At 42.7% G+C, this 13,648-nt stretch overlaps 1 protein-coding gene across 1 annotated transcript in view; it reads left to right on the top strand.

The window, feature by feature from the left end:
- LOC144792300 (zona pellucida sperm-binding protein 3-like) overlaps positions 1-13,648 on the top strand; it is a 177,874-nt gene that overhangs the window by 106,198 nt on the left and 58,028 nt on the right. Inside the window, exons 4-5 of the mRNA XM_078667247.1 lie at positions 2,848-2,956; positions 5,049-5,140. Coding sequence (XP_078523373.1) covers positions 2,848-2,956; positions 5,049-5,140 — 201 coding nt within the window. The remainder of the gene's footprint in view (positions 1-2,847; positions 2,957-5,048; positions 5,141-13,648) is intronic.

The following is a 13,648-nucleotide window of genomic DNA, read 5'->3' as shown; positions in this document are numbered from 1 at the left end:
CTGCAGGTCTTGCATCAATCCCCTTTGCCTCAGGGCGCTGTTTCATGCTTGAGAACATAGCAAGTAACACGACTGCTCATCCCTCCCTGGCTTTGACTGGCCTCAAACTGGGATGGGGAACGGCGGGTCTCAGATCACATAGGAGGGCTTCCTTGGAACGGTATCACCTGCCACCTATCTGAGTTCAGCCACACTGCGGACTGCGCATGAGCACTGGGAACACTACGGATGAAAAGACAAAGCAAACACAAGGGCAAACACAAGGAGATGATGGGCGGAGCGCTGAAACTTTTAAGACACTCACCCCGTCACAGATCTGGATTGAATCAATCATTGCTCTTTAGCTCACTTCACCACCCAAGTTTAGACCCAGCCATATGCAAATCAGTCTTGACCCTGTGCCTCATGGGAACAGTCCAGCCCGAACTGCCAAGCCAGGTCTGAACCGGAAACAAGCATCCTAGGACCGGTTTTGGGGTAACACCCCTCATCAGCCAGGCTAGATTGAATCCAGTGGCAAAGTAAGCAAGAGACCCACGTCTGGGCATACCAACCCGTTCATACAAGCCATGGCAGAGTCCCATTCTGGTGCCAAGGAGGTGCCCTGTGACCCTATGGTGCCTACTACACAGTCACCAACTGGGACGGATCCCACAGCATCATAGCTGGGCATGATCCTCCATGCCATTGCTGAGACAAGATTGCATCTTGGGGGCAGAGTAGATGAAGTGGCAGCTGAACTGCGTCTCATGTAGCACAACATAGGCTCATGAAGATCAACATAGGCTTTTGGACAGAGTCCTGCATACTGAATCAGCTATGCAAGACCTTCAGCCCCAGACAAAAGACCTCAACATCTGTGTCAAGGAACTTACTTACTAAGTAGGTCCTGGCAAATTAACATGTATCGTAAGTTTCCCACAGGCCTGGGTTTCTTGCTAGCCAGGAGCACAATCGCAATGAAATAGAAAGCGCTGTTGCTGCCACAGGGACATGGTGAGTCCACATGCTTGCGCTAGGAGGAAATACGGGGCCTACGGTAGTGCGCCATAAAAAGCACTTGAAATTACCCACTTCACACATTCCAAGGTGGCCCTAGTGATAACACCCGCTCACTGTAACTGGACACGTGAGCAATATCACATTTCACTTACACACCCCTCTAGCAAATCCCATTACTTGTCTTTGACCCCCTTGCATCAGTCAGACGATTAGAAGACAGGCAGCTATCCATGCTTCAATGCACCAGCCACAGACACTTGCATGATACACATATTAAGCCCATAGTAAGGGTCCAGGCTCACTGTTGTTGGTCTTCTTTTCTCTTTTCCTCTTTTGAAATGTCGAGCGTATTGAACTTCAACATACTTTACAAAGTTAATGATTAACGATTGTACACTTGCATGTACCAATGGGAGCATATGTCGCTTTATGATTACATTTGTTAAAAACACCAAACGCAGTAAAGATGGCTTAAAAAACAGTGCAAAGCTGTAGGGTGTGGGGCTATGCGCCACAAAGTTTCTGATATCTACTTTCCAAAAGGCACCCTGAAATGCAACCTCACTCTGTACCAGAAAACCTGGTCAGATATCGATCTTGAAGCTGTTCCGCCAACAAGAGGTTGTCGACCTAAAAACAATTTTGAGGTTTCCTCATCACTTGTATCCAATTTGTCTGAGAGATCTGGGCATGTTAGAAATACTTGATACCTCCCCTGTGTGATTTGCTACTGCCCAATGCCTAAGCTCATGCTGCTCCCCATAGTCCTTTTCACCCAGAAATGTCAGACCACATCATTCTATTGCTGTTGTCAGACTAGAATCCTGTTCTATCATAGCTAAGGGAACAAACAACTCTCTTTTCTGAATTTATGCAGTCAGGCCTCCATTAGTGCCTGCTAGTGAGTGACTTACGGGCGTTTGGTGCTCCTCCAACATCTGGTTACCCATAGTCCCTCACCGGGCAAGGGACACCCAGAGAAACCTACTTTGGGGTGTGATGCGTGTAAGTCAAGGTTGTTTCTGTTAGTCAATTTGTCAATCTTTGTGTACTCAGTCTGTTCATCTAAACACTTGTAAGCATTCAAGTGTGCTGATGCATCTGGAATACCTTTAACTTTAGCTCCTCCCTTGCCGGTTTTGCTAAAAGGTATCTCTGCATTTCCATCCATAGGCAGTGTAGCTACATTGACGCCAGCTTTCGGGTCATACAAACGTTGTGGAAAGTAGACCCGCCCTTTACAAAACCCCTCAGAGATCTAAGAATTCTTCCATTTTGATCCCTTCCAGAACAGTATTACAATTTTGCAACAAAAAAAATGGCACAAGAAGATATACACATTCAAGAGAAAATATTTCAAACGTATGCATAAACAACAAACTTGTTTATGTAATAGTGGGCATGTTTTTGATGTGATTTCCTTAAGTATTTCTTGAGCTAGAAAGAATCTTCCACATTATGTGGCCTGGCTTCCAGGCTCTATAATTGTTGATTTAAAAAAAAAAAAAATTCCATCCTTTTAGTTTTAGATTATATTGATTCCATTTTACATTTTTCTCTGAAGTCTAGTAGCATGTTTTGATGGTCATTGATTGGGGAATATATCAATGGCTCAGATGCCTTTGTCCAATAGTGTTTTTATACAAGTGCCTTATTCCAGCGAGTGTCGCCTCTCTTTTGTAACCTGGCATTCTCCTTGAGCTTTAGATAGAGGTGCTTCGCCTTAAACGGGTGGTGTGTTTTGTTATGGACGGAAATCCTAGATGGCACAGAAGGTCATCTATGATGTGGCTGTTATTAACTAATGGTCATTCTTAAATTCCCTCTGTACTTTGTATCCTGCAGATGTCTGGTTGATGGAAAGTTTGGAAACTCGTCATTCTGGCACCGGACAAACAACTCTATCATTTTTACTATCCAGGCTTTCATGCTGATGCAAGGGGCAGAGGAGCAGGTAAGGTAGGGAATGTTCTAAGGGGGTGAAATGTGGATCAAGGAATATCAACCATTGATGCATTGTGCAGAAATGCAAGCTCAAACACCGTTTTGGTATTTCCATGTAGGTATGTGTATGGTGCCCGCTGATGGAGAAAGGTCTGATCTCCCTCCAGTTGAGGGCTTAGACTGTTTTCCTAATCAATTACCAGTTTTTCCTTTGAGGGGCACACATGAAACAATGAAAGGGTTAACAATTGGTTTTGGATATTTTCATTTATTTGCTCCATAGAGTAAGGGAGAAAACGCACATTGTTAAAATCTTTGGGAAACAAATGCCCCGTATCTCATAAATTTAGGGGATCCTGTCCACGGGGTTGGTTTTTCTTAACATAATCCTTTTTTTATGCTACAGTGCACCACCTTGGGAAAAAAATAAAGGAGTCTGCAGCAGCCATTACATAAAATGCATACCAAACCCCTTCAATCACTACTCCATGCTTGAGTGAGCATTCTCTTTGAACATCTGATACCTCCAAGGAGTCGTTTGACTTCAGTACAATCACAGAATCTACAGAAACACTATTGACATATCTTTGTAACTACTGTGTGAAAAACTTAGCCTAATCTAAACTAAAACTGAATTATTCATTCACTTACACCTTCTTCTTTTCTGCTTAAGACGAGCATTGATTAGAACGCAAGTTAGTTATCCAGAAGATGCAGGCTATAATGAAAATAAGAATGCACTGCACAGAACTCCTTAAATAAACAAATATGAGAAGGCTCCAATGAGACTTTCCTTCATCTACCTTCTGTGAGATAATGTTGAATTCTGTGATCTTGAAAACAAATTATTGAGAAATGTCCTACCTAAAGTTGAGTGATCTTTAACAAGCATCTTGTTCTGCAGATGGTGAGTGCTTCATTTACACTTTGTATAGCTTCGCTGCATTTTCTCTGTTTAATACATTATCTCGAATATACATATTCTTTATGAGGGTACCCACTTTAGAGAATCCCCAAACACTTACCCGGCTACAGATCCACCCTTCTACTTCCTTCCCAACAGGCTAACTAACAAGCCACAACAGACTTGCAGCAGTGATCTATGGTCAAATTCATTTGTTTTGGCCTTGTGTTCTAACCAATTGGCTGCATGCTCTTAATCTTGCGCACATCTGATGGAAAGGACACCCCTGAAAGCCACGTTCATTCAAAGTACCTCGCAGAAGCTACATGGCATACGTGACTTGATGTACTGGAGATGGCTGTCCTTATGTCGGACATCTCATTCCTGTGCTGTTCACTTCCTCATGCACAAGAGTTACCAATAGCCTTCATTTGCAAGGATACTATAGATATGCCTGTTTTTGGGACCATCCTCTCATAGATGAGTTTTACATATATCTCAATCGCTTTAAACTGAAGACTGTATCCTTTAATTTAAATGCTCACTGATGTCTTTTGTGATGGCCAACCTATTCAGGAACAGATTGAATAATGACGAGTGTTCAAATAAGTATTTTTCTGTTCTGGAACAAAAGCGCCCAACCATAAGATAATCTAGACTGGAAGCAGCTTTTGGGAGATAATGTTTGGTGGGTTCTGTAGAGCAATCTTATTAAATCCTCTTGAAAGCCTGGAAGCTGCATTTTGGTCAAACTCAGTTTGCACCACTAGATGCTTCTATTTGATGGGTTGATTTGCGTGGGGCAGATACTTAAAGGTTTTTGAAGTCTTGGTGTTTTGTGTACTACATGTTGGTTCCCTAAAATACTTTTGAGAGATTGGCTCTGTTTGTAGGTGGGTTAGAAGACGTAGACCATTAAGAGCAATTTAAATCTTGACTGTAGCAGGGCTAGGGTTGAGTGGAGCAAACAAGTTTGTTGTAGGTCTTTCTGAAATAGTGCAGCAGTAGTTTGTATTATGTTGAGTGATGGAGCCACTTTGAACTTTCTTGATGGTTTGGTAGTGGTTCTGTTAATGTGCAGCAGTAGAGTTCTTGTACTGCCTCAGAGAGGGCTGGAGCGTTGTGTGGTGAGTGAATATCCTGAGCACCTTTGGGAGCGCCTTATGAATCCATGTTCTTTTTGTACTGTATTCCGCAGGTCTACATTCACTGCAGCCTTAGTGTATGGAATCCGGAGAAACCTGTTGGACTTACCAGGAAGTCATGTTCTTATGACCTTTTTTCTTCCAGGTGAGAGATCAATGTTCTGAATGTACAATGCCAAAGAATGTGATTATTTATATATATATATACTGGGGATATCTGACCTCAAAAGTCAAATTCTTCTGTTATCATCTTCATTATAGAGGAGTAACATTTCTTCTACTCTCCTGTGCTTCAAAAGTCAAGCAATTCATAGAAGTTGCATTACAGAGAGTGGATGGGATGGAAGCCATGATCACATAAGATGGGTCGGAATGCTGCAGAGCACCACTGGGGTGTGATATTTGTGGGATCTTCTGTATCATTCGATAGTCGCTTTATATAATTTTGTGGGAATACGTTGAGCACTGTCATTTCTGACGGTGAAACACGTGACTTTGTTTAAATGCCTCTATACAAATGCCTGCGTGCATTAAGAATTTGATCCATGGGGGGCATGGTCTGCAGCCGGCGAAGATGGCCGCATACTAAGCGCGCTGCGCTACCCTTTAACAATTATCCGACCCCCGGTGGCACAAGCTACGAGGGCAACCGAGGTGGCGTAGAAGAATTGAGGCAGCGGCCGAGAGATCAAACTGGCACTGGTCGTGACTCATCGCTAGCTGGGGAGGCTGGCTGACAAAGAGAGCGGAGAAGGGCAGAGGGACTGAGTGGCTCCATCGCGGAGGGTCCGACCCCCGTCAGTTGACAATCTGCGGGGGCACCTGATGACCCAAGGGAGCTGTGCTGGCGCTGGCCCCCGGGCCCCACCGGGGGTGCTTGGTGCAGTTCGCGCTGCCCCAATGTGACGGGGAGGAAATTGATACAAGTGATTTGCGGGCCGGTTCGAAGGTCAGTCGGGGTACAAGGAAAAGGAGGCGAGCGGAGGACGCTGCAACTACAGGCTATACTGTAACAAAGCCCGTTGAGAGGCTCTGGCTGTGAGCCTACACCAGTGGGAGGCCCCGAGGCGGACTCCAGGCGCTGGACACACAGGAGATGTGCACCGGCCGGCAACGGGGCCTGCTAGTGCGCCGATACTGACCGGGCCATGCCGTTGCTCCAGCGGCAGAACAAAGACCCGGTAAGGGTGCCTGCTGTTACACCCTCAATGAAGCTGAGGCTGGAGACTGTTGTGCTGGGGCTAAGAGTCCACGCGCGAGATACCCTCCCCCCCCCCATCCCCTAAGCGGTGGGCCTCTGGGGGGCGCTAGGCGTGATCGCGATCCCACGAATAACTGAGGTACTGAGTTATTGCACGGCTGGGGGCTGTCGGCAAAAGGGATACTTTTTTTCATATCGTATGGGAATGGCCAGTGATCGGTTCATTTTGGCGAGAGGTGACGGTAGTGATGTAAAGTATTGGGGGCGGAGGTGCCGATGGACGCCAGTTGGCTCCGGTTGATGATCAAGCGAGAGGAAGACTAGCCCAGCATAACAGACTCTGGTTGGTATTCGCTGCAGGAGTAGTAAAGTGTAACATAGCAGGGCAGTTTGGAGTGCCTCTCTCCCCATCAGTGGCAGAAGAGGAGGCCAACCTAGATTGGTGCCAACGAGCAGAGGAAGTAATATACAAAAGCAGGGGAAGCACCAAGAAGTGGGTAAAGATATGGTCTTCCTGGCGGGTATACAGAGGCATGTAGGGAGGGCCAAGAGTTCTCGGACACACTACTTTACTCACCGAATAGTAAGAGAAGGTAACCCAGGTACGACTCATACCCCGCGCAATGCGGAGTAACAAAAAAAATGCTTTGAATGATTCCCAAGCAACTGCCATTGTTCGATCCCACCATGATGTAACGTAGCATGTGAATTCAAATTGGTGATGTAAATGTTAACACTTTCAGCCTTGTGATGAATAATCAGCTTGTTTAGTAAAAATAATTTCAAAAAAACACATTTGAACCATGGCATTGTAAAGTATTCTCCCAGCAATATTCCTCTTTGAGTCAAACTGTGACTGGCTTCTGATCACCAAAGCAGCCTAAAGTGGGAGACCGTATAGTAGTAGATGGTACTGTACTGTTGCGCAGCTTTTGTCTTTTAGTAGCCCTTGACTAACTTCTGATGTTTACGGAGAGTCAGTCACCCAATATTTGAAATATACTGCTCGTTGGTGTGCAAGACGGCTTTGCTGCATACTAAGTGAAAATCTAGCCTTAAAACATGGCAGCTTCGGGGAGGACTACTAAAGCATTTCACAGAAAGAACATCTGAATTGTGTGGTGGGTGGAGGTGGGGGTAGTCACAAGATACCCTTCACACTCTCCAACCTTCAATTGTTTCTGCTCTCATCTTTGGTAAATATGAGGCTACTTTTCTGGATAGCAATGGCAAATGTTCCAAAGTTTTAAAAAGTGGAGGCTCTGCATTTTGGAAACCATCCCCATCAAAGGGAAACTCCTGAACTGGGATTTACCATGAATCTCTGTTAGTAACTCTATTTGATGGCAATCTGAGTGCAAATGCAGAGTTGAACACTGAGGCTTCCTCCAACATTCTCACAAACCCACTAATGTTGAGCAGAGAAAGTGGATCAACCAAACTATTGGTGCTGAACCCTCTTGGGTCGATGCATTGCCTGAAGCTTCCGTTTGATTGTAGTAGTATTTATATGAATTGTTTTTTTAAATACCTGACAAGGAGCTACAGCGATTTGTGGATGGGAGAGACACTACTCTGTAGGATGCTTACAGCGTTGGAGAGCTTAGTAGAGTTCTAAAAGGTCATGCTGTTTATCAGAAACTTGTCAGTAGACTGCCAGGCAATCTGATGTGTAATTCATGTCACACGTTTGGGATGCTTACCATGATCAGATACGTGGCCATGCATATGGATTACAAATAGTTATGTTTTTTCACACAGCTGAGACAAAATTTACAAATCATCTGACATTGTTATGCACTCGGTTACATAAATTCGAGATGCTTACATGTTGAAGATGTGGTCATGCATATGAGCTACATCTCGTGATTATCACACAGTTGTATGTGGGTTACAGCTGAGTATATAAATTGTCTGGCACTCTCAATGTAAAGTTGCCGTAAAGTCTTCCTACCAATGGTCAGTTGGTCATGGGATAAGCCGGCAAGCATTCGTATCATTCAGGCTGTCGTGCATGTGATCTTTCAAATGCTCATAACTAAGGACAGACAAGTGGTCAGTCACACTTTGTGCAGTGAAAGGAGAGCAGGTGATCATTCACAAATGATGGGCTGGTTTATGGAAAACATTTCATTGCATTACAGTAATAGTACGCCTCACAAGTGAGATGGTCAAGGCCGTGCCATGGTCTTTTACGTGTTCTACGGTCTCATTTACCTTTACCGTCAAGTTCTGAAGTAATACATTTGATCTGGTTGGTGCCAGGCTCTGCTAATTTTTATTACATTTTAGTTACAACTCAAAGCTGCTACTTGAGGCGGCCCCTGTGGATGGCTTGTGTCTGCTATTGATATGCAGTATCTTTAATTCAACCTGCGGATTGAATAATTTTGACACTTCTGCAGCATGTGGGCTGCACAATATAGGCAGTACAGTTCAACTGCACTATAATAATTCTTCAATAGTAAGGAACTGGATAGGTCAAGTTGTCTTGCTATTCCCTAGATGAGGCCATTCGAGTAGTCATGATCTTCATCATCCTCCTGAATTCCAGATGTTAGTCATATGGCCTAAACCATACCAGAAGAGAATTCTAAAGCTATGCAGCTTTAGCTGAGAAAGCTGTACATCCTATAGGCCTTTTCCAAAAAAGTTATGATTTGGTGTACTATCAGTCTGAATCGCAGTGTTCTTTTTTCTGAGAGTATCTTTTGAGTTTTTTTTGTTGCAAGAAGGTCAAACTCCTACCAAGAATTGCCTTGTGTGTCATGCAAAGGATATTGATAATAGATCTTCTGGGACCAGGAAGGTAGTGAAGAGCTTTTGAGGCCCGGGTACATGTGATTACAAGGCTGTACATGTAGGGGTTGTCTTGCAGTGTTAATTGTTTTGCAGCTGTCCCACAGCTGAAAGAGACCCCTTGATACAGTCAATCTGCAAACTAGACAACAGTCACGGTCTAAATGTTCTGAGGCAATCCCCGATGTGGGAAGATATTCTGAAGCAGTTCTAGCCTTCGGGATGACTTGAGACACAAAAGGGTGGATCCCATAATAACTTCCCAACATTTCATTTCTATTGATGCTGTTGCTTGCACTCCAGGTTCCTTAAACCAGATTTTCAAAAGATATGATTTTTTTCAATCTCCACATGTAAGAATCTCAGTCTTTTGATGCAGTAAGTTTAAGGTAATTTGTTATCCTCCAGTAGACAACCGATCAGAGACAGAAATCAAGTCTTTTATTTATGAGTTTCATCAAAAATCTGTTAAGGATTGACAAAGCATAATATAAATCTTACACTAGCTAGCCATGGAATTGTAATCCCCTTCTCACAACTGAGGCAATCCTTAATGATGTTCCTGGTTAAACAAGATTTTTCATTTTTCCAGATGACAAGCCATGATAACTTTATATAATCCTCGATGTATGGGTTACCTATTTCTCTATGGCAAATGTAAATAGAATATGAAATAGTAGCCATAAGGGCCTTTCTACAAAATCTTTTCGCTTCCAATTGAACTGGGTTGCATTTTTGAAATCCACAGACGCCAGCACCATAAGTGGCAGCAAGCAAACATTGTGTTTTATACATTTGCAATAAAGGGGGGAGAGCACCCCCGCCCTTCGGTTGCCGTAAGGAAAATAGTGTGCAAATTGACTTTGTTAGTTTTTGTCTGCTTTGCGCAACCTGTGGGCTCCATGAGCATGTGGCTGCAAATGATATTCCCAAAGAGGAAAATGTTCTAACTTGTAATAGCTTGTTTTTATTGCCTGCAGAAATAGAGGGTAAGTGATGTTTCTTTGGCCCACAGGCCATAATAAAAGATTTGTTAAAATTTGTAAATCTAAGGGGGCCATAAAATCAACAAAGCCCTGTACCGGGCACCGTAGAGCATTCGGCGTATGCACCATTAAAACTGCATCGTCTGCATATAAAAGTGTAGGTAAAGGGAAGCCATTGATTAGAGGAACATCTGGGGTCATGTTCATTAAAAACAGGTGAAGGTAAATGTATAATATGAATAAAAGTGGTGCCAGTATGCTACCTTGCCTCACTCCTCGTGAAACATTAATTGGAGCGGAAACCTCACCCTACGAGGTGATTGTAACCTTGGCCTTCATGTCTGTGTGCAAATATGTGAGAAAGTGCACTAGTCCAGTCCCTATGCCAAAAGGTTCATCCAAAGCTTAGACCAATTTACACAGTCAAAAGCTTGGGATAGATCCATGAATGCTAAATACACTGTGCAATTGTTTATTTTTCTATTATCAGTGTCAAGTTTAAGCATTGTTCGACTGTGCCAACGTTAGTCCTAAACCCATATTGACAGGGATATAAAACTGACGTTGCTTCTACTCAGTCCTTAATGCGGATGTATAAGATTCTCCCTAGAATCTTAGCCGTGGTGTCGATAAAAGAGATCAGTCTATAGGAACTAGGTTGGATGAGGTCTCCCTTTTTGTAAATCCGCACAATGATGGACATTGACCAAGATTCAGGTAGCGGGGAGTGAGTTAAACCATGAAAAACATTCACTAACAGAGGTGCCCAGAACTCAATGGAACATTTAAAAAGATCTATTGAAACTCCATCCGGTCCGGGAGCCTTTCCACCCAGACTTTGAGCAATTGCTTTCTCCACTTCATCTATAGATACAGAAAAATCGTTACAATGGCCCTTCACCTTTTCTGTACTTGGATCATCAACAGAAACATAGATTATAGAAAAGTATGCCTCCCAAGTAGCACTAGCAATATGATAATGGTGTTGCCAATTGTGTGCCTCTCCTTGGTGCAGATACCTCACTACAAAACAAATGCACATTTTTTGTTGCAGCTGATACTACAAAATCAATGGGATTCACTTGCATTATTAACCATTTCCTACTTGCATTTGTGTTTGTGTATATCTTACGGTATGTACCCACTTCTATAGGATCCACAGGGAAAGATGTGAGTGCCTTTCTTAAATTTACGATTAGCCATTGAGCATTAATGATCAAACCACCTTCATTTAGAATTTTTAAAGGACATGAGGTGTCGCAATTTTCTATTACTATTTAGGCATAATTCACCCCTTTCTTCACACCATCTTTGTCCATGCATACTTTAACCAGGGCTATATTTTTTCCGACTATTGTGTGTAAGAGTTGGGCTTGTCTAATATCTCTCCATTTTGATCTTAAGCAACCAGTATTTATTTGTAAACTGGACACCTCTCGCTCCACTCTTCAGGTATCCTTTTTAGACGGAGCAAATGTTACCTTGAGAGGGTTGTGGTCCCCATAGGTAGAAGCCATCACCCTCCCTTGTAACACAGAGTTGAGTAAATTAGAAGTTATTAAAAAATTATCTATTATAGAAAGGCGTCTTCTGCCACCAAAGTGCAGGTATCACTTGCTCACTGGGGCCTACAATATCCATTAGTTTAAGTAAATTATGGGAATCTAGAAGGGTCTTCAGTTCTGCTCCTCGGGTATCTGTGCAGAGAATAACCTATTATAACTATTCTTTTTGACTGTACTACATATTGCTGCAGGATATATTAATGCAAGCCAATCTGGCATTAAAATCATCCACCAAACAAATCCCTTGTGATAGGCCATTGACTGGCACAGTATTTTGTAATTACACGATATAATCGAAAACTTGGATACATTTAGCATTAGGGGTGTTACGAAGATCATTATTAGAAAAAAATAATAACATTGAGAAACAATAACTTCTTAAATTTTAGCGCTTGAAAATTATTATTAGTCTGGAGTGGTTTGGCAAATGCCCCCAGTGCTAACTTCACCCAGAAGGCCAATCCCCCAGTACCCCTCCCAGAGCATGATGGTACAGCTGGAGCATAACCATCAAAGCCATCAACATGAATATCGTCCACTAGCCATGTTTCCTGGAGCAATAATAGGTCAAATTGTTTTATAAACATTACCCACTCGGGTAGCAATTTTAATGCAAGCCCGGCCACATTCCAACTTAAAATACGCAATTTTTGGACACCTATCCGCTTCAGACCGCTTTGGACACCTATCATCCCAAATGAATAGTTACTATAGTGTGCACAAAGCTAGTATTTTAATTTGAATAAATATTGAAAATATATTCCTAGTGTTCTAGACTGTGTCTGTTCAGGATAAAAGATGGTGTGGGTTCCACTAACTATATCCTGTGAGTTTCAAAGGACTAATTGCTACCTAATACACAACTTAAGCATGTAATACTCAGTACACTGCAGAGGGTTGCAGTCCATCAGATTCTCTGCCTCATATTGGTACACTGACTAAGTTCTTTGTGGCAGAGGGCCTAGAGAACGCCCTCTTTGGTTGTGTTCTGTAGAGGAATGCCAGAACACGTATTAACTGGTCTTATTGGTTGATTTTAGATTGTTCTTCTCAATGAGGTCATGTGTAGAATATTTGCAGGAAACATGCCTGTGGTTAATGAGTTGTTCATTGTAGATATTGTGCCAGCATTCAATAGCTGGATATTTTTGAAGGTTTGTGGTGGGCAGGGACTCTGATTACGAGCTAGTAGGTTTTTCTTTCCTTATCAGGTTATGGGATTTCAAAAGTGGTGGTGAATTGAATGATGGAAATGGAAGGTGATTTTCCTTTGGTGAAATCTGTTGCCCTTGGCTTTGACTGAGAGCCGGATGACTTGCTGGAAAGTAGAGATCTAAATTGCTAGCTTTGCGTGATAAAGTGGTGTGACATGGAGTTTAATAAGTCTTGTGCTAAGGTGGTGTTGTGGAGATACATTCCGGCTTGTAGAATTCTAAGATAAATTTGTGGAGTTACTTTGTAGTTAGTGCATTTATGATCCTATTCGCATTGTGAGCTTTGTGTTTTCTTAATGGTAGACCTGTAGATTCTCTTGGTCATTTTCAGTCCGAGTTTGTCTTTTTTTTAAATTTTAACCATTGGCACCGAAGAGCATCTAATTGTGTTTACATATGTATTTGCCTAAAACTATAGTAATCCATTATTATGGCTTCATGTCTCCAGTAATGACCTTGCTGTGCATTTTTTATCATAATACCCATAATATACATTTCTGTAAGAGAAGAATTGGGCACCGCTTGTACTTTGGGCTTCAATGGTGTCGCCTTAGGCACATCTTAAGGAGGTAACCTTATTAATAAGAGAAGATGTAGTGCAGCGTCCAGAGCTGCTGACTTGATAGCGGGTATCGAGTCGCTGTGTCAGCGCAACATCCTGTGATTCTGGGCAAATCACGTAATCTCCCCGTACCCATGGACAGCACCTGGATATCCTCATGGGTGATAAGCTGCACTATACAAATCTACAAACTAAAACTAATAAACCTATTTTCACTTTGAATTATTTGGAAACAGTTCAATGACAACCGAAACCACTACCCTAGCAATTATTGATCAAATGTGCTCCTCTGCAGATGAGTCCACCCCGTCCACCCCTAGCTGGAA

Source organism: Lissotriton helveticus, chromosome 11, assembly GCF_964261635.1.
Source record: "Lissotriton helveticus chromosome 11, aLisHel1.1, whole genome shotgun sequence".
NCBI lineage: Eukaryota > Metazoa > Chordata > Amphibia > Caudata > Salamandridae > Lissotriton > Lissotriton helveticus.
Note: the sequence above shows the minus strand (reverse complement) of the source record. Positions and strands in the feature narration are given on the sequence as shown.